The sequence below is a fragment of the Arachis hypogaea genome, chromosome 8, assembly GCF_003086295.3.
Source record: "Arachis hypogaea cultivar Tifrunner chromosome 8, arahy.Tifrunner.gnm2.J5K5, whole genome shotgun sequence".
Lineage (NCBI taxonomy): Eukaryota > Viridiplantae > Streptophyta > Magnoliopsida > Fabales > Fabaceae > Arachis > Arachis hypogaea.
In genome coordinates, this window is record NC_092043.1 from 39009064 (window position 1) to 39032209 (window position 23146).

The 23146-nt window shown below is 33.3% G+C and overlaps 1 protein-coding gene across 1 annotated transcript; it reads left to right on the plus strand.

Annotated features, from left to right (window-relative positions):
* The first annotated feature begins 17711 nt into the window (after window positions 1-17711).
* LOC112707374 (COP1-interacting protein 7) lies at window positions 17712-22757 on the plus strand. Its single transcript, XM_025759083.3, has 8 exons — window positions 17712-18226; window positions 18301-18480; window positions 18821-18936; window positions 19285-19339; window positions 19452-19604; window positions 19818-20047; window positions 20142-21550; window positions 21642-22757. Exons 1-8 carry the CDS (start codon window positions 18168-18170, stop codon window positions 22428-22430), a joined length of 2991 nt encoding a protein of 996 aa, XP_025614868.1. The 5' UTR covers window positions 17712-18167; the 3' UTR covers window positions 22431-22757.
* The last annotated feature ends 389 nt before the right edge of the window (window positions 22758-23146 follow it).

Here is a 23146-nt window from a genome sequence, read left to right on the forward strand (position 1 = left end):
TATTAAGTGTATCTCAATTTGCTTTAGATAACCATGTCTATTTTGAATTTTGGCCTTATGATTGTATTGTTCCTGATCAAGACTCTCAAGAATTTTTCTCCAAGGCAAAGCTAGAAATGGCATATACTCTTTTAAAAATTTGTTTGTTCCTGTGCCTAATAAGTCCTCAATGCATAGTTCTTTGAATAATTCTGTTTTTTGTAAGCATAGTATTACAAATTCTTCTATTAAGAAAGCATTTGTAGCTCAAAGCAACAAAAATGTAACCCTTGACCTTTGGTATAAACGCTTGGGTCACAGTTTAATAAAAACTGTACTTTCTATCTTGAAAACATGGAGAGTTTCTGCTCAATTTGATTCTAATTTTGTTCAAATATGTGAATATTATGCTATGAAAAAAATGCATCAGTTGCCTTTTGTAAAATCTGAATCAGTCTATAAAGCCCCATTAGACCTTGCTTTTGTTGATATTTGGGGGCATACCTCTATAATGTCTAGAAATAGATATAGATACTACATCTCATTTGTGGATGCTCATACAAAATACATAACTGTTTTCTTACTAATTGATAAATCTCAGTCACTACAAGTATTGAAAAATTATAAAGTGTTTATGAAAACTCAAACAAAATTGAAGATTAAGGCTTTGCAAATTGATAGAGGTATGAAATTCATGTCACACTCCTTCACTCAATTTTTAACTGAACATGGTATTATGCATAGAATCTCATGCCCCTATACACATCAACAACAAGGTAGTGTAAAGAGAAGACCTAGGCATATAACTGAAGTAGGATTGTCACTTTTGGCTATTGCTGCATTAGCAATATTATTTTGGAAAGACTCCTTTACATCGGCAGTATATATCATCAATAGAATACAAAATTCTACATTAGAAAATAAATCACCTTTTGAAACTTTATTTGGAAAATTACCAGATTATAAGGACTTTAAAATACTTGGATGTGCTTGCTTTCCTTATTTAAGATCTTTTAACAAAGTAAATTTTGCATTCAAATAAAAAGAGTGCTTATTTCTTGACTATGATAGTAACTACAAAGATTATAAGTGCATGATTAAAGCTGAAAAATTCTCTATTCGAGACATGTGATATTTGATGAAACTGAATTTTCTTACAATTTTCTATTTTACAATAAAAATATAGTAGTGAACCAGGATACAGTTAAAAATCTGCCAACTTTTACATTCAACATTTCACCCAAGACTTCTAACCCTCCCTAAACTCTACCTCCTCTACATATCTTAGATTCTCCCTCATCGACTACTTGCCTTGACACTCAAATCACTGAGCATACCTCTTCTAGTACTAGCCTCAATCAAAATCCTTCCATCCCAATTTCAGGCCTTGAAATCTGTCCACCTTTTGAAAATGCTACAAACACTAGTTCTACTACATCTTCTAATACTCACAATATGCTCACAAGATAAAAAATCAGAAACAATAGACCTTAAGCATTAGCTATAACTTCAGTAGAACCTTATGATTTGATTAACAATACACCAAAGAATGTTAAACAAGCTTTTCAGTGTTTAAACTAAAAAAATGAAATGGATGCTAAAATTTAGGCTTTAGTAAAATGTAACACCTAGGATTTAGTTGAACCACTAAAGCATAAAACTGTTATTGATTCTAAATGGGTATTTGCTATAAAAAGAGATTAGTTAGGCAACATCATTAGGTACAAAACCAGGTTAGCTGCGAAGGATTTTTTGCAAGTTAAAGGCATAGATTACAGCCAAGTATACAGTCCAGTTGTGAAACCTACTACTGTGAGGATTGTAATTACTATAGCTCTATCACGTGGATGGACACTAAGACAATTTGATTTTGATAATGCCTTTCTAAATGGTATTCTTAAAGAAGAGGTATACATGTCTCCATCAGCAGGTTATCAATTTAAAAATGCATCACATGTTTGTAAGTTGAATAAAGCAATCTATGGATTGAAGTAAGCTCTAAGAGCTTGGTTCAATACATTGATTGCTATGTTATTACAATTTGGTTTCACCAGAACCAAAAGTAATATTTCATTGTTTGTTAAACACACTAGTACATCTACCACCTTTCTCTTAGCCTATGTAGATGACATTGTTGTCACTGAAAGTGATACTGGTGAAATAGACAAACTTATCTCTGATCTCAATAAAATATTTCTGCTTAAAGATATTGGAAAACTCAGTTATTTTTTTGGGTTAGAATTCTCTTATTTAACAGATGGATCTATTCTAGTTTCTCAACAAAAATATGCTTGAGATATGTTACAAAAAGCCAAAACAGACACTGCAAATTCAATGCCTACTCTTATGGTCTCAGCCTTAAAGCTTACATTAAACGGTGATGAGCATTTTGAAGATCCAAAATTGTATAGAGAGATTGTTGGATCACTTTAGTATTTGACTATTTCAAGACCAGATCTTGCTTTCTCTATGAACAAAGTCTCTCAATACATGCACTCTCCAACAATAGAGAACTGAAAAGCTGTCAAACGCATCCTCAGATATATTGCAGGTACAGTATCAGCAGGCATTAAATTTCAAAAATGTGCTAACTTGAGATTATTTGCATTCGCAGATGCAGGCGGGGCAGGGGATTTGGAGGGCAAAAAATTAATTACTGGCTATTGTGTATACTTAGAAAGCAATTTGGTATCATGGAGAAGCAATAAATAAGCCAAAGTTAGTCGCAAGAGCACTGAGGCAGAGTATAGGAGCATGGCAGCATCTCCGTCAGAACTAGTGTCTATATAGCAGCTTTTAAAGGAGCTTCGAATTCCACAACCAATGGCACCTACTATTTACTGTGATAATCAAAGTGCTTGCTCATTAGCTGCTAACCCGGTCCTTCATACTAGGTGCAAACACATGAAAATTGACCTTTACTGCCTAAGAGAGATGGTGAATCAAAAGCAACTCTATGTCCTCCATATACCCTCTATAGATCAGATTGGGAATATTTTCACCAAATCCCTCTCATCACCTCTATTTTACAAATATCGAGACAAGCTTAGAATGGTTCTTCAACTCACTACTAAGTCTGAGGGGGTTGTGAGTGAATATAAGTGAATTAGTTACTCTCTATTGGTTTTGATTGTTGTTACACTATAGGTAATTTTACTATATATGTTGTATTACTCCATTACCCAGTACAAATGCTACAATCACAATGTATGAGTTTCTGTTTCACTTTCGTGTCTCAAGTCTTCTTCTCTAATTTTATTTTCTGTGTCAGTGAATGAGAACACTCTCATGCTTCCAATTATTTACTCTATCTCAATTGTTGTTACCCCTTAATAATAAACAATGCAAAGTATATATGGATAAAATTGTTGCGATAAAGATGGATGTGGATATCCATTAATATTTGGATGGCTCAATTTCTCAAGAAGGAGAATGCTTAAGTTTTCAAATGGATTACATTAATAAAGATTAAAAATGAGAAACTTAGTACAATTATAAATAAGAGGTTAAGCCTCACACTATATACACAACAAAAAAATATATAAAATATCTCTTTATACGCCGCAATATATAATTAGTCAATATATATGAATCATCTCTATTATGTTGAGATATTAATATTGGTGAATATTAATATGAGGGTCCTCTATTTATACTTCTTTATTTATATTCATTTCTTTTTTTATTTATTTATTTTACAACAAGTTATCAGTACGAGATTCTGTCAAAATTTAGGAAGACTCAGGTAATAAATTTTTATTATGTCAAAACTCTCTCATCTTGAATTTAATTCTCTTGATATATCTGAAAATAACTACTTATCATGGATATTAGATGCCGAAATTTATCTTGATTCAATAAATCTTAAAGATACCATTAAGGTTGAAAATAAAGCATCACATAAGGATAAAGACAAAGCCATGATCTTCCTTCATGGCCATCTTGACAAAGAATTAAAAAATAAATATCTCACACTAAAAGATCTAGCAGATCTGTGAAAGAATCTTGAAAAAAGGTATAATTATTAAAAGATAGTGATACTTTTTCAAGCCCAATATGACTGACTTGCGTCTACATGATTTTAAATTCATAAATGAATAAAATTCAACAATGTTCCAAATTACCTCATGAATGAAATTATGTGGGGACAAGATAACTGATAATGACATGTTAGAAAAAACTTTCTCTACCTTCCATGTCTCGAATATGCTCCTGCAGTAGCAGTATCGAAAAAAAGAATTTAAAAAATATTATGACCTAATTTTTTGCCTTCTTATTGCTGAATGTAACAATGAATTGCTTTTAAGAAATCATGAAGGGTGTCCAACTGGTACCGCCTCATTTTTTGAAGTAAATGTGGCAAATCATAATTCTAGAAGAGGTAAATGACAAGGTTTTGGTAATAAGAAAAGTTACGAAAGAAAGAAAAATTATTTTCACAAGATCTCATCAGAAGTGGGATAAAGAAAGAAATAATAGGCAAAATAAACCAACAGAGGAAAACATTTTTGTTGTAGTGGAAAGGACTATTGGTCACGTACCTGTCGCACCCAAGGCTCTTAGTTGATCTTTATCAAGAATTTTTGGAAAAGAATGATAAAAGAAAGGAGACAAATTTTGTTTCAAGGGATGTTGATGAAAATTACACCACTCATTATAAAGTATCTGATTTTTTTTTAGGATCTTGAAGGAAATATTGATCATTTAATCAATAATGGAAAAGCTTAATATCTGAATTTGTTAAGTACTTATGTAAATAAATAATATAAGAAACTTTTTGTTAAGTTTTATTTCCTATGTATTTGAATTTCAAGTATGATATATATAAATAATGTTTAATAAAATATTAATGTTTATGATCATTAAATGTGTCAAATTTAATAATAATAATAATAATAATAATAATAATAATAATAATAATTTTTAGTATATAATACTATATACAGTACTTCTTAAAAAAAATTTAATCAGGAATACAATTTTACTATGCATGTATTTTTACTCATTTTATTATTATTTGTCTTTGAGGAAAATGCAAGGACATATAATAAAGATATTTGCCTTGCAGATAGTGCAAGTTCACATACCATTCTCTCGAAAGTAATATATATTTTACTCATTTTTTACCAAAAGAAGAATATGTTAATACCATTATTGACTCAGGTAATGTGATAGAAGGCTCCGAAAGAGTTATAATTTTTTTCCTGAAGGAATAAAACTCATAATAAATAATGCACTATTGTCTACTAAGTCTCTAAGAAACTTATTGGGTTTTAAAGATATTCGTCGAAATATAACAATGAACGAGGAAAATTATGAGTACTTTTATATCACAACTCATGATTCAAATATAAAGGTTATATCATAAAAGTTACCATCACTTTCATCTGGATTATATTATACTAAAATTAGTGCGATCGAATCACATGCCATTGTAAACCAGAAGTTTACCATCCCAAATAAATTCATAATTTGGCATAATCGATTGGGTCATTCTAGAACAACCATGATGTGTAAAATTATTGAAAAATTTCATGGACATTCACTAAAAAAATCAGAAGATTCTTAAATCTAGTGAATTTTGTTGTGCTGCATGTTCTCAGGAAAAGCTAATTTTAAAGTCATCACGAGTAAAGATTAGATTTGAGTCTCCTGAGTTTCTAGAAAGGATTCAAGGCAATATATGTAGACCTATTCATCTACCATGTGAATCTTTTAGATATTTTATGCCTCTATTAGACGCATCTTCGAGATGGTCCCATGTGTGCTGTCTTCTCGCAACCTGGCGTTCGTGAGATTACTTGCTCAAATTATTCGATTAAAAGAATATTTCCAAAAAATCCAATCAAAACAAATCGCTTTGATAGTGCTTGTAAATTCACTTCCCAAGCCTTTGATGCTCATTGTATGGCTAATAGTATAAGTGTTGAATATCCAGTAACTCATGTTCATACACAAAATGGGCTAGTAGAGTCACTTATTAAATAGCTCCAATTGATTGTTAGACCCTTACTTATAAAAACAAATCTCCCAACTTCTGCTTAGGGGCATGCCATTTTACATACTGCAACACTTATTCGCTTAAGGCCAACAAGTTATCACCAATTCTCTCTTCTACAATTGGCTTTTGGCCAACAGCCAAATATTTTCTATTTGAGAATATTTGGATATGCGGTATATGTTCCAGTTGCTCTGCCTTATCGCACCAAAATGGGACTCCAAAGAAAATTGGGGATATATGTTAGATATGATTCTCCCTCTATAGTAAGGTATCTTGAGATATAAATAGGAGATGTGTTTAAAGCTCGATTTACAGATTGTCATTTTAATGAATTAATATTTTTAACATTGGGGAGAGAGAATAAGTCACTTGAAAAAAGAACTTAATTGGAATGTATCATCGTTAATGCATATAGACCCATGTTAGGGTAATATGAACTAAAAGTTCAAAAGATTATATATTTGCAAATAATAGCAAATGAATGTTCTGATGCATTTTTGATACTAATACTAAATCCTATATACCAGCTAAAAATGTCCTAATTTGAATTGATGTTCTGTAAGACCCAAAACCTTTGAAAAGGCTTATTATGATCAAGTATCAAATCATATTGTTATTTATAACCTTAATTTCGGAAATAATTTTATTAAAGATAATTAAGACAAATTTTGATTTATTGAATTTGAGACGAGTTATGATTTTTATCTAATTTTATAATTATTGGTTATTTCTATATTAAAATTTTAAAGTTGATAGTTATGAAATGATAAGGATTTTATATAATATGGACTAAATAATCAATATTTTAATATATTGATATTGCTATTTTGGAAAATAGAGAAATTAATTATATTATTTCTAAATTTTGGATTTGGACATTTTATTGAAAATAAAGTATGAAATTGATGAGCAAATAGTATATTTTTATACACTATTATTGTTGAATTATAATTTATTTCTAATTACTACGTTATACCTATTTTTAAGTGAAATTACTAAAATGCCCTTAACCCTAAGTTTCAAAAATGAAACCCTAATCCTATACCCAGCAGCCGCCATCTTTCTTCTCCCCTCAGCAGTTGCAACCCCTCCTTCCCAAACAGACACACACGCATAGCTTTCCTTACCCAGCAGCAAGTAACACACCTTCTCCCCTTTCTCCAATTCAATGTGCAACAACAGTAGGAGAAGGAAACAAGAGAAACGGACCAGAGAGAGAAGCTGAGTTGCGGATGAAGAGAGGAGGAGAGGAAGGAGATTCGCGCCGGCGCGCTGGGCTCCATCGCCGCCATCGCGTCGTCGCCGTCAGCACTGCGAGATGCCAGCCGCGTCGCTGTCGCTGAAGCTTCGCGCCGTTGTCCAACCGCCTCGCCTCGCCGTCAGTTGCTGCTCATCCTCATCATGACCAGAGAGGAGCGCAAGACCGAGAGAGAGAGAGAGAGAGAGGGAGAGAGAGAGAGAGAGAGAGAGAGAGAGAGCATGGAGTCGGCGTCGCGCGAAGAGGGACTCACCGCTCCTTCCCACCGCCGCTGAGCTGCCATTGTCGACGCGTGTCACCGCGGCTGAGGGTGTCGCCACCACCAAACCCTGGCTGAAGATGCTTCCACTGCACGCGAGAGGAAGAGGAGCGATGAGGCAGAACGCGTCCTCGCCGGAGCTCTTGAGCGCCGCCGTCGTTCGTGCCTCCTCCCGCCGCCAAATCTGCTCCCACTTCTGGGTTCTGGAATCTGACCCGGACGCCACTGCCGCCATCTGAGCTCGCTGCTGCTGTTGATGGTAGGCCCAAACTGCCGCCGGCAAAAAGGGGTTTAGGCCGCCGCTGGTGTCGCTGCCGGAGAAGGGAGCTGCATCTCTGTGATTCCGACCGCCAGGAGTGGTTTTGTGACTTTAGGAACCACCGCCGGAGCTTCTGGCTACTTCTGCCGTCGCCGAAAAAGTATGCCGGTAAGGGTTTGAATTTGCGGTTTCTGTCCTTTTTGGATTTCGGAAAGAGTATTGACACTGCATGGTTGTACAGCTGCTATTATCAGAAATTCGGGCCGCCGCCGTTATTTAAAATTTATTAACGGAGCCGCTGCCGAGTCGATTTGGAGTTGCGGCTGTTTTGTTTCGTTAATTTAGTGAGTATCTCTATTTCGAAAGCCTCGCGTTAGTACCTTGTTGTGCTTGGTTAATGAATATGAGTTTTGGTAACGTGGGGTCGAGTCCTGATTGCTATGTATTGCGATTAGAGTTGTTGAGATTGTTGAGAATGCAAGTGGAGCCGAGTTGCTGGCTACAGTTGGTTTTGGGTTGAGGCAGAGAGGACTCTGTGAGACTTTTGGGCTATGGAATTACGTTTTGAGGTAGGGGCGCTTTCCAAAAACTATGTTTTATGTATTGGAATTATTACATATAGATACTGATGTGAGATATTGTGTATTTAGTGATTGTAATTGCCTTATGTATTATTTGATTGACTCGAATGATTATAGATGTTGGTTTGGTTGAATTGTTGTGCGGCTTTGTGAAATGTAATGTTTTGAAGTTGATTCTTTAAATATTTGAAATTTGAGTTTAATCCGTTGAGGATTGATTTGAATTGAGTTAATTATTTTGATGATGTGAAAAATCGAATGCACTTTTGAATTCAGCTTGGTTTACTTAAATTGACTTGGTTTTGGACAAACGATTTGTTACTGAGCTGCTTCTTTAAAGCTTTGGAAATGAGTTAAATCAGTCGATATTGATTTGATTTTTAAATGGTTTCCTTGAGATATGCCACTGAGGCGACTGTTGGATTTAGCTTGCTTTTGAATTGATTTCTGGTTTTAAGCTGTTGAAAATGAATGAGAAACGGTTTAGTTGGGACCCGAACCGGGTGGCAAAGTCCAAGTTTTAGGGGAGATGCTGTCGAAATTTCTATAAAATTCGAGTCTTTATTTGAAATGTTATTTGGAAAATTGAGTTTAATGCCTTTCCTATTTACTTCGAGGATTGTAAATTTAGGGCTTCTTTTATTATCTTTACTTAGAACAATTATGAAAGTGATGAAGCTACGCTTTAAAAGAATTGTTGAAAGAGAATCATGATTTCCCCTTATTTTCCAAGAAGAATAGTATGTTCTTGGGTACAAGTCATTCGAAAGAGAATTTTGCCTTGCGGCTGTTTTAAAAGGTAAAACGGGTTTATGTTTTTCTCTATTAGCATAAAAATTGTCCCTTGGAAGGGTTTTCGTGATTTTAAAAGGACTTGGATTTCGATTGATGAACCTCACTATTTTGACGTTTTAAAAAGGATTCAGAGTATCCTTTGAACTCTAGTTAAAACAACAAAAATTATTCTCTTAACAGTTTGAAACGCTTCAGATTTAATTATAAAATTGAAACCGGTTTTGTTTAAGTAAAGGAAATGGCTTTGAGAAGAGTAATTGATTACATGACTCGGATTGGTTTAGATCTTATTTTATTACTCAAATCAGGAAAACCAGGGTGTTTAATGATTTTAAGTGAATTTGGCAAAATGAGTTATAATATCCTCCCCTAAAGACTTGGGACTATGCCGAGAAACTTTGTTATAAAATCTCATTGTGGGATGGATGATTTTGAATGTTTCCAAAATGAATCTTCAACTTTCCATGGTTTTGAAAGTTTTGGAAAGAGAATGCCGAGAGCGGCTTTGTTTTAGAAAGGGAACTCACTTTGAGTAAAAGTGGCTTATGAGCTTGAGATGATTTGAGAAATGAGATCTTTAAAGTCAAGGCTGAAAAGAGTTGAAACTTGATTTCAAAGTGAAATGATTTGAGAAAAAGTGATTTATGGCTTAAATGCCAATTTTATGAATTTGATGATGTTGAATGGTGGAAGTGCTGCTTTGTTGTGAGCCGGAATGGCTGTGTATGATTATGAATATTGGCTGGTTCTGGATTGAACCGTGAGCCGAAATGGCTATGTGTGATATGAATATTGGCTTGTTCTGGATTGAATCGTGTGCCGGATGGCTGAGATGGATGTTGCTCCATGACTGAGAATGAAAGCATTTATGCTGAGATATTGATAAGTTGTGATTTGCACTTCCACTATCGGAGATAAGAGTTTTCCTGGGAGGAAGCAGTGGCTAGCCACCACGTGCTCCAAGTTGAGACTCGAAGCTCTTTTGACCCTATGTCGTCAGGATGGCCGGGCACTGCGAAAGCCCCGGATGAGCTCACCCCCATAAATATTCACCAGTGAAGGTGATGGATATGGATCATGATTATGATCAAGTTTATTATTGAGTATAACTCTAGTTGGAGAGACACGACAGAGGAACAGTCCAATGGTTAGCTACCAGGACTTGTCGGGTTGGCTATATAACCGACAGACGATATCATCAGCTACTAGGGACAGGCATGCATCATATGCATCTATGTGACATTGTTTGGGTGTGCATATTATACTTGATTTGCCTATGTGATTAATTGCTGATTGTCCTACTTGCAATAACTGTTTGTTTGTGCTTGAACTTCCTATCTGTGTTTGCATCTGGGACTCTGTTGGTTTGTGGTGATTGGTTGTTGGATTGGATTGTTTGGGTCTAGGGCTGTGGTTGAATTGAGATGGACCGATGGTTGGTTTCGGTTTGGTGTTTCTGGTTTGGAAAAATATATGAAAGGCTATTTTGGCTCAGTATGTTAAACCTTTTGAAAGGCTTTTGAGTTTTTGAGAATTGAATGGTTCCTCTTTTAGAAAATATTTATGATTTTACTTTTATTGTAAACCGTTGTTTTTGAAAAAGAGGCATAAGATGGTTATTAATCACTGGTGCGGTTATCTTCACGTATCCTATTACAGTAATTCCCAAAAACCCTCTACTGAGAACCCTTTCGAGGATGATGTTCTCACCCCCTACATTTTTTTCCTTTCAAGATATGGGCGCAGAAGTCACGAAGAGTTTATTTAATTGTTGTTGAGATGCTCTGTATTGCTTTAGATTATTATTTTTGTACCCTCGCCTTTATCTTACTATATTCTATAAGAGGGATAGGAATTGTATTGGATAATGTTTGTAATATTATTTATATATATATGGATGTACTCTTTATGAGTTTCTATAAGTTGTATGGTATGTATGGATGAACGTTGTATAGCAAAAGTATTTTTGGGAGCGATATTGCGGTTTAAAGTTTTAAACAGGCTCATATTTTAGTATTAAATAGTCTAAGTGTCGTCGTAATGTCCGAGCTACCAGAGTAGCGCAGCCGGAAGCGTGAGCTTTGGTGGTTAGGGTGTTCCATGTTCCAGTTGAATAAATATCTACTGAAATGAGTACATGTCAGAAGTGTAGTAGACCAATTGGTTCCAAAAATAAAAATTCTCGAAAAAGAAGAGAGGCATTTGATATTACTAAGACAAATGGTACCCCTTTTGAAAAAGATAAAGACATAGAAAAGATACCAGCAAGTGTCTGAAATTCTGATATAGTTTTGATGGTCTGAAATTCTGATATAGTTTTGATGGTAGAAGACGTTCAGGTACCTGAAAATTATAAAAATTGTGAAAATTATAAAAATGATGAGATCTTGATAAATTATGTCTTTACAGGAGAAAAATAGAACCAAAATAAAACAATTGTCAATGAATTATTTGCATATAATATGGTATTACACATCATACATGAAAGTAAGGATCTTGAGATAAGAACAGTCAAAAAATGCCGACAAAGGAATGATAGGCCAAAATGAAAAGAAGCTATGAAGACTGAGTTAGACTCACTTGCAAAGTGTGAAGTCTTTGGACCTGTAGTCTGTACACTAGAAGATGTAAAACCTGTTGGATACAGATATGTATTTGTGAGAAAATGAAATGAGAAAAATGAAGTTGTACGCTACACAGCTCGTTGTGGCACAAGGTTTTTGACAAAGACCCGGTATAGATTATAAAGAAACATATTTTCCTGTATTAGATGTAATAACATTGCGTTATTTGGTCAGTTTATCCGCATACCATAAACGACATATGCATCTAATGGATGTGGTGACAATTTATTTATACATATCATTAGATCGTGATATCTATATGAAAATTCTTGAAGGAGTAAAGATATCTAAATCATCAAGTAAATATTCGCAGGGGTTATACTCAGTCAAATTGCAAAGATCTTTATATGGTTTAAAGCAATCTGGACGAATATGCTATAATCGTCTTACTAAGTATCTGGTCAACAATAGGTTTAAGAATGATGATATCTGCCTATGTGTTTTTATAAAGAAATATGCATCTGGATTCATTATAATTGTTGTATACGTTGATGATTTAAATATTATTAGAACCCTTGAAGAGATTCCAACAATTATAAAAGCTCTAAAAGAAGAGTTTGAGATAAAAGATCTTGGAAAGACTAAATTTTATCTCGACTTGTAGATCGAGCATACAAAAAATGGGATCTTTATTCATCAAACAACATACACAGAAAAGATCTTGAAGAGATTTTATATGGATAAGTCACATCCATTAAATACCCCAATCATCGTAAGGTCTTTGGATGTGAAAAATGATCAATTTTATCCTAAAGAAGAAAATAAAGATATCCTTGATCCTGAAGTACCATATCTTAGTGTCATTGGAGCACTAATGTATCTTGTTAATAATACACGACCTAATATATCATTTGCTGTAAATTTACTAGCAAGGTATAGTTCCTTTCCAATCAGAAGACATTAGAATGGAATCAAAACAAATCTTTCGATATCTTCATGGAACAGTTGATATAGAACTGTTTTATCCATATGAATCAAAGTCACAATTAGTTGGTTATACAGATGCAGAATACTTGTCGGATCTACACAAAAGAAGATCTCAAACAAGATACCTATTCATATATGGTGATACAATTATGTCATGGAGGTCCACGAAACAGACGATAGCAACAACATCCTCTAACCATGCTTAGCGATACATGAAGCAAGTTGCGAGTGCTTTTGGCTCAGAAGTTTAATGTAATATATTCTATCATCTTGTAGACTGACTGATAGAAAAATAGCTCCAATTGTTTTGTTTGAAGATAATACAGCATGTATTGCTCAACTTAAGGGTCAATACATCAAAGGTGATAGAACAGAGCATATTTCTCCCAAGTTATTCTTCACTCATGATCTTCAAAATCAAGGAACAATTGATGTCCAACAGATTCGCTCAAGCGATAATCTAGCAGATTTATTTACAAAGTCACTTCTAAAATCATCCTTTAAAAAATTGGTACATCAGATTGAAATGCGTCGATTTCAATATATTAAATAATGTCGACAAGAGCAGGAGACTGTACTCTTTTTAATTTGGTCAGATTTTTATCGTTATTAGATTTTTCTTGACAAAGTTTTTAACGAGGTAGTTCTCATCATAAAAGATATTGCACTCTTTTTCCTTCACTAAAATTTTTTTTAATGAGTTTTTCTTCCGTAAGGTTTTAACGAAACATAATTCTAAATGGACATCTAAAGGAGAGTGTTGTGATAAGGATGAATGTGAATGCCTATTAATATTTGGACAGCTCATTTTCTCAAGAAGGAAAATACTTAAATTTTTAAATTAATTACATTAATAAAAATAAAAAATAAAAAACTTAGTACGGCTATAAATAGAAGACTGAGTCTCATACTATATACACAAAAACAATATATATAAAAACACTCTGCTCTCTTTATACGCTGCAATATATAATTAGTCAATATATAAATGAATTATTTCTATTATATTGAGATATTAATATTAGTTAATATTAATACGAGAATCCTCTATTTATATTTTTTATTTTATATTTATTTTATTTATTTATTTATTTTACAACACAAGTAATTAAACGGAGTAATTATTAGTAGTAAAAATAATATTGTGAATTAATTTTTATTCTAATTAATTTCTCAATCTGAATAAAATTTTATAATAAATATTTAAAAATGGACACTTAATTAACAACGAAGAGAAAATCAAAATCCGCCATTCTTAACGAATTAATCCTTGATTTCAGAACTGTACGTGAGAAAAAATGTTGGAGTCTGCTGTTGCTTTTTTTTTTTTTTTTTTGGTAGGGTGTTGGGTGTTTTATGGTGTTAGGTTTTATATTTTTTTTTCTTTCAGCTTATATTAAATGATACCATTTGGGCCACTCTAGCCCCTTAACTATATAGTTGCAAAAATAAAATTGCATCTGCAAACATTTTTTCGTTTTTGAAATTTTCACATGGTTCTTTTTCTTTTAGTTGTATTTATAATTTTATATAAAAGGTTCTCTGTTTACCAAAAAAAAAGATAAATTATATATATTGTTTATCTATTAATTATAAATTTTTTATTTATGTCCTATACTAAAATGATATATAAAAAATGACTATAAAATTTTACATAATTAAAAATATTAATATATATATTAAATTATTAATATGCATATCTTATATGTATTTAATATATACTTTTAATATTATATATATAATTGAGACAACTCACAAACTAATAAGTTGAGCTTATCCAATCTCAAATTCGACTCATTTAATTTATGAACTTTATTCTAAGTTCAAGTTCGGCTCACTAACTCATAAATTTCATGAGTTGACTTGATTTACTTTCAACTCTATAGACAATGCAACTAAAGTAGTTATTGAAATAAATTTAACTTTTCAATTTTTTCCAGAAACATAGATACATGAGGCAAATATCACGTGAACTAAGGTTTTGCTTCAAGTGGATCACATGAAATGAAAGGACATCTCTGTTTTGAACTGAATCGCACCCTCACCTGCAATAATTCCTTTGGGTACATCGAAAAATCTTGATCTGCATGTACAGGATATTATTACCGGCCCAAATTTGTATCACCAATCAATTAATCTCTACAAAATTTGTGTCTACTTTCAATTTATCGACAAAAATAAGTGAATAACATAAAAAATAATATTAACCGCCAATATTTTTATTGAAAAATAAAAAATGGATTAATATTAGTTCAAATACAAAAAAAAATGGATCATCCACAATTTTTCCTAACATAGAATCCCAAAGCTTCAAGAATAAAAAAATCAAAATATCAATTGTGCTGTTGTGTCTGGGAAGCAATAATAATAATATGGTGTCTGTGTCTCCACATGAATTATTATTGTGTATGTGACCAACCCTTGCTTGGGCTTCTTGTCACATTTATATTATTGTACTATATATATGCTATATATTTATTTTTTTCTTGGTCAATATGATATTATATATGCTTTCTGCAAGAGTTTCAAGTGTATTGAAAACACCGGTATTTCAGTTGTTTTAACCGTTGATCTGAATTATAAAATATATATATAATATATATTAATTAAAATCAACTGTTAAAATAACTAAAACCGGTGTTCCTAGTACATTTAAAATTTTTCCATGCTTTCTTATTAGTCAGCACATTTGCACTATATTGGAGAATGAAAAAACCATGCAAAAATACCTACAGGTTACATAGGAGAAGAGGGGAGCTATAACGTTTTGAATAAAATCTCAAAGTTGACCTAAGTATTAAACTAATATTATCTAAAAAAAATGGTTACCATCTTAGTCTAAAAGTACTATACCACTTATGTGCGTTCCAATTTGGGACATGGGATCATTATAATATTAGCTCAAAATATATCATAAAAATGACGCTTCCTTTAACATTTTTATACTCATATTCATATGATGATACACATTTATATGAGAAGATATGATAAAGAAAAAATATATATATTCCCTAAAGTTTGATGTTGTGGAAGGTGGATGAGCCTTTCTACGATAATTGATGGAGGTATGGAGCTAAGAGCAATAATAATACTATCAAATCAATGGAAATTAGTCCAAAACCTAACTAATTATCATAAAGAAGTATCAAATCAAATGACAATAATTAAACCCTACTACTAATTGTGTGAATGAATTGGGAAGCAATTCTATCCACAAGCACTTCATTTTATTTTATTTTTATAATTATATTTTACGAAAGCTAAGTATGAACCAACATTAAGATGTAAAATGATTGATTGTTAGAAATTAACAAAGCCATGATTGCACGTTATAATTTTCATTTTTTTCTCTTAATATCAATTATCCAACCACCATTAAGTGCCCCACGAGTGTCAAAGTCTTTGTCCTTAACTATAAAATAGGTATAAATCAATTCTCACATTACCTAAATCATCTTCAAAGATTAGTTTTGATAGGGTATGTGTAGGGCATCTTAAGAAATTATTGACTATTGAAGAGATTTTAAAGAAGAACTAAGTAAAAAATACAATATCAGAACACATTTTATTTAACTTAAAATCTTAAGATATTAAATTAATATGTATTTTATTTTATAAATTCTTTATTTTTAACTTTTTTTTTATGTGAAACTAATTCATTATGATCCTCACATTTAACTATTTAAAAATATGCATCTATTTGATGCTTTAAAAGATAAGAATTCAAAATTTACATAACTGTATATTTTACGATTTTATATTTTTAAGAATTAAATTGAGACATCTAAATCTTTAAAAATCAATTTAATTCATTTGTGATTTTTTCCTAATATGGGAAAAGCCTTTTCCAAATAAAAGAGCAAGAACAAAACATTCTTTTTTCTCATAAGTTGTTTTTGTCATATTACAAATTCACAATTGGTGAGCTTTATCTTAATTAGTCCTATTTGCAAATGTACATTTTTTGTTGCTAGCTGTCCAATTAGCATATTCCAAATCATAATTTTAAACTGCCCCGGGTGATAACAACCTTGCATCTTCAAGCATTAAGAATGACTTTCTGTTCTTGAATTGTTTTTCTTTTTGTTATTTGGGATCAATTTATTGAACGTAGGTTACATACTTATATCCATTCAAATATTAGGCATTGAGTCAAGTAGTTTGGTTAGCCCATGTCCTTTGGTGCTTGTAGTTTAAGATGGCGATAAATAGGATGCGATAGAGTTTAAATTCTATTGTATTTTTATTCATAGATTTAGTTTTTTTTTTTAACTTTAATCTTATAAGTCAGCAATCTGTATCTCTCAACTCCGACTATATTTAAATTGATTTCAAAAAATATTTTTATTTAAATATAATATTTAATTTTTTAATATTTTATAATATCAAATATTATTTACGTAATATTAGCCAATTGAATTATAAATTTTGTAGTATTAAATACTTGTAAAAAAAAAATAAATGTTCAAATCTCTCCTTATTAAAAAAATATATATATATTAAGATTACGCATTGAACAAGTAAAATTAATCCAACACTTAAATCTAATTATATCCTCTACAAATTAGATTGCTAATCTAATTGAACGGAATTAAAATAAATTAGATATTTGTGGATGTGTGTAGTAATATCGGCCCAAATTTTATATGGTCTCTCTTGTTTGTAATGAGAAATTTACATGTTAAATAAATCGAGTATGTTATGTATTTACACCGTTATTAAAGTTAACTATTAAAGTCGATCACCAAAGTCAATTATTAATATCAAAGTCAATTATCAAAATTAATTATTAATATAAAATATATATATTAAAAATAAAATAAAATTATACATATATTTATACACAAATATATTAATAATTAATTTTAATATTCTGGACATATACTGTTTGAATGGTTGGCAGTGGCAAGTGGTAAGAAGAAGGGCTTAATTATTCTTTGCTGGTGCCTCACTCACTTTTTATCACACCGACAACAATAAATCTAAAGTCATCACTATTTCTGTCTCTGCTCTCTTTGATGACAAGTTAACATAACAAAGCCAAATATCGACCTTTCAACTACTTAACCATACTCCAATCCTCTCTTCATTTACATTTATTCACGTTTCATATTGTTTTATATTATTCTTATTATCATATCATCTCACTTACTCATTCCCTTGCACCATCATAGTAGAGTACTACTTCTGCATTCTCTTTCTAGAAACAATGTCTACATGTCTCTGAACTATGCTCAGAGAGACAGAGAGAGAGAGAGAGAGAGAGAGAGAGAGAGAGAGAGAGAGAGAGCATGTTATGTTGGACCCACATTCTGAAACTCAACAAACAATCAAGCAATTCCATTTCCATGTGCCAAACCTCTCTCTCTCTCTCTCTCTCTCTTGCATTCCATGTGAAGCATTGATTCATTCAAGTTTGTACTGTAAGACTTGGAATCTCACTCACTCTCAGCTGTGAAGTGTTTCAACCTTGAGGTTTGAGCTATGGACCCAAGCACTCGTCTTGATCACACACTCTTTCAGCTCACCCCAACAAGAACAAGGTACTTGCTTCATTCTTCAAAGTTAACACATTTTCCATAAACTTTCATTCATTCTTCTTTGTTTGTGTTCAAAGATGCGACTTGGTTATTGTTGCTGGTGGTGTGAGTGAAACACTAGCTTCAGGCTTGTTAGAACCGTTTCTTTCACATCTAAAGAGTGCAAAAGATCAGATTTCAAAAGCTGGCTATTCCATCACTCTGCGTCCTCCATCTTCTCCCAATGCTCCATGGTTCACCAAAGCCACCCTCCAAAGGTTCCATTTTCTTTCCTCTTCCTTACCAATTCTAAGCATGCTTCTTTATCCCTTCATTTATGAGTTTAGATCTCTAAATCAAGTTTATGTGCTGTGATTTGTGATTCAAGGTTTTCAAAGCTCTCTGAGTTTTGGTAAACAATAGAGTTTGATTGCTTTGATTGCAAGTTTTCTGAATGATTGGATCAAAACAGCCATTACCCTCCATTTGTTTACTTTCAAAGTTTGTACCTTTGGAATAATTCCATAAGAATAAGAACAATGTCTGTGATCCCTTATTTTCTGCTAGATGGAGATGAAAGAGCCTTTTTTAATCTGTTTTGTTTTGATTTTTCTACAGGTTTGTTAGATTTGTAAGCACTCCAGAAGTTCTAGAGAGGATTGTGACGATAGAAAAGGAGATTGTGCAGATCGAAAATCAGTCAATTGAGAAGACAAATTTAGTGTTAGAAGAAGGTATGGGTGAAAAATAGCAATAAAATCTATACATTATCTCGGTGCTAATTTCATATCATATTCAAGTATTTGCTATAATCATTCTTAATTTAACTTTCCTGTTGCAAATTTCAATCACTACCTGAATGTGATTATTGAATTAAAAAGGCCAATGATTGTGTTTACTACTACATTTTTAACTTTGAGTTTGCATCATAATGAGAGAAAGTACTAATCACAATACAACTTTATTTAGGTTTCATCATTTTCTTGACATATAGTTTCTCTGTTTAGTCTTTCATTTCTATTTTAAATAGGATCAGAAACTTTTTTCTTTTGGTTTAACAGTAAATCTGTTATCTTCTGCAGAAGGGCGCATCAAAAAATCAACTGCAAATCAAGAGGGAAATGAAGAAAATTCCAGGTACTATACTTGGTGCATTCCTTATGCTATCTTGTTTCTCATCATTTTTTTGTTCTTGAAGGAAGTATCTATTATATGTTGCAATAAGTTTTGATTTGTTTCTGATGAACAGGGTTCGCCTTCGACGTGTTTTAGATAATCGTAAAGCCATGCTTTGCAAAGAGCAAGCAATGGCCTATGCCCGTGCTTTAGTTGGAGGGTACTATCCAGAGTCTTTAGATGATCTTATATGTTTCGCCGATGCTTTCGGAGCTTCACGTTTAAGGTCTGTAACTGTAAGCATGCAAGAAAATAGTCCTTTGATTTGTCCAATCTTCTTGCTTGAAAAAGAAAAGGAAAATCTTACATCTAATTTAACTGGAGATTCATTTATACTCAATTTCATTTCTTTTTAAATACTTTAGTTACTTGTTGTTACATACTTGTATTGATTTTTAGCACCTGAGAACTTGGTAATATAAATTGGTATCTCATGTAGGGAAGCATGCATCAATTTCTTAGATCTATGCAAACAAAAGAATGAAGACAAACTCTGGATGGATGAGATAGCAGCAATGCAAGCGTCGTCTCAGCCGGTATTGCCATACCTGAGAACAGCCGGAATCATACTCGCCGGCGAAGATGATGCTAGCAGTAAACTGAATGGTTTAGGTGATGCTGCTATCTCTGAGTCAACCCCAAGTCATGCAAGTTTTGACATGAATCAAGGTATCATCAATATCTAGTTCTTTCAAGAAAATTCAGAATTTTCATACATGAATTCCCTTATGTTACTTATCTTTAATGGTGAAAAAATTTGCAGATAATGGCATGCCAACACCACCAATGTCATGGCCAAACCATGTTCCCCATTACATTCACAATTTTCAGGGTCATGGATTTCAACATTTGCCACCACCATACCAGGGGTACCTCTATCCTGGTATGCAGGTTCCCTCTTCATACTATCCAGCCAGTATGCAATGGCCTCCGAATTCGGAAGACTCAATGGATTATAATAAACCATCCTTTAAGAAGAAGAAGAAGAAACACTCTCAGGAAGATGCATCTACTTTGTCCAGTGACTCAAGCTATGAGAGTGATTCAGATGAACATTCAAGGCAAGGAAAAAAGAAGCATGGAAAGAAGTCATCAAGGAAAGTCGTTATTCGCAATATAAACTATATAACCTCTAAAGGAGATGGCGAAAAAGGTAGTGTCACCGAGGGGAGTTCGTCCAACAATGAAGATTTTATCAATGGAGATTCCCTGAAACATCAAGTAGAGGAAGCTGTGGAGTCACTGGAGAGAAAGCACAAGTCAAGTTCCCAACAGCATAAGAAACAACAAAATGGTTCAGCCGGCATTGATTCGAATGGCGCGAAGGGAAATGACAACTGGGATGCTTTCCAGAATCTTCTCTGGAGAGATGATGAGCCTAGTCCTGATACAGAACAACAACATGTAAAGCTTGAGGAGGAAGTTATTGTGAATAAGAGTTTCAAAGATGATTCATTTATTTTATCATCAAAGGAATTGGACAATGAGAGTCAAAATTACAACGAATACTTTAAGGAGGGGACGAATGCATCTTCCTTGATTAAGAAAAAGGTTAACACAAATGAGAAGTTTTTGTTTTCTCAGAGAAATGAAGAAAATGAGAATGAACACAAAACTTTCAGCATGTTGAATGGTGTTTCCAATTCTGAGAAAAACAGGAGAGACACTTTGGCTGATGACTCATTCATGATTCAAGCTCGGTCATCGGATAACCAATCGAATTCTCAATCAGCAGCAGACTTAAGTTTGGTTTCAGACATTGTTGGTGCTGCTGAATTCTCCAACAGCACACAAGAACATTCTCACAATAAGACTGAAACTTTGAATTCCCAAGAGCCAGATGATCTCTTCATGGTTCTTGATCGTGACTCGGCCTTAGAGCACAGTGCAGCAGCACCACCTTGGAGTGCTGAAATGGATTATCAAAACAACATATCATCAAATGAAGTGAACAAAAAGCTATCCAATGCCGAAACAGAGAAAAAGAAGTCGTCGAATGTCGAGAGGACTAATACTAAAGCTCCCGGAGCAAGGAATGGAAAAGTTTCAGGTAAAGCAGCAAAGGATAGGCCAGTAAATGGACTTAATGGAAGGAGCAAATCAGATATCAGCTCGAAAACCAGAGCATCCCCTGGAAGCAGAATGACAGCTACTAAAAGCAAATCTGCAAAGGTAACTTTTAACTCTTCTAAGTGGAACTTCATTACTTGTTCAAGTTTCTGTTATTGTTGTTTGAACTTTGAAGGCTATTTTGTTTTGATAGGAAGAAGAAAGTAGAAAGCGAAAGGAGGAGCTACTGATTCAACGGCAGAAAAGAATTGCAGAAAGAAGTGCTTCTAAGAAGACTACTTCAATAGACACCAAGATTACTTCCAAGAACAACAAGCCAAAGATTCATCCATCCAATGAAGAGACTAAGAAATCACAAAAGCCGGTCCTTCGAAACTCCACAATCGAGCGCCTCGCAACTGCGCGTGTAGTAAGTCAGAAAGTTTCAAAAGCAGTTCCTACCAAGAAACCATCCTTGAAGGCAAATGCAGTTCCTTTGGAAAAGAAGAAACAAGGTGTGAAAGAGGTGAAATCTTCAAAGAAGAAAGCAAATGAGGAAAGAGAGCATGCCTCAGAAGTTGTGTTGCCAATAAACTCTGCCAAGAATTTGATCTCAGAAAGAGAGCATGTGCATAAAAATGTTGGCCAACTTCACATGGAGGCGTCAAGAGGTAAAGACTTGTCAAGCAAGTTATCTTCGCTTGCAGCCGATAAACCTCAGCAGATCGCCGAGGCGATCATGAATCCTAGCGCAGCATCGCCAATCAAGCCGCCGCCAGCTGTATCTGCCGTGAGTTCAAAGGTCAGTCTAGAGATAGATGAAATCAATGCTGCTGTCTCTCTTCAAGTCCCTATGAAACAAAATGCTACCCCTCCTCCTCCACTTAGTGATCAAGTGATGTCGGAACCAGTTCACTCTAGGAAGAAATGGAACAATGATGAGGACTCTTCCAAAGCTGCGAAAGGATTCCGGAAGCTTCTCTTCTTTGGAAGAAGAAGCTAAGCAGCCTAGTTGACAACAGTCATGAATCCTCTTTATCCATGGTTTTGGTAATTCAATGTTTTTGCATTTCCCACTCTTTAGCTTAGTAGAAAGTGTTTGACACAACATTTTGTTTTGTTTTTTGGGTTTTGAACACATACATTCATGTTTCATGTGGAAGATTGTAGATAGTTTCTAGCTTTTGCCACACACAAACACAATAAGGCCATGGGATTTGGAGTTTGGTGCCATGTTAGAGATCCTTGATGTAAATTATGTGAGTATGGTATAGTAATATCCTAAGTGAGGATTGCAAAGTTAATAAATTTTTGTGTGTTACAACTCTTATTAGGAAGGCTTATCTTTGTTCATTGATTTCATTTGATGCCAAAAACATGTTTCCTTGTATTTTAAATCATGAAAGTTTGTGATGGTTTATTGTGTATTTCTCTCATGTTGATATTTCTTAACAATGTCAATAATCTAATCCTGTAGTTAAGATTTATTGAGGTCCACATCAATGTTACAATTTTGTTTTCAGAAAAAAAAAAAACAAAGACAATAATATAAAAATAAATAAATAAATTTCCATTTCCTCGTCCATTTAGAATTTGGAGGTTATCTTCGCCCCAAATTTTAACATACAAGTTGTATTTGGAATCTAGTTTTGACCCAGATTTACAAATCATGGTTCTAATTCTAATATCCGAATTGAACTTATTGGTATAAGCGGATTA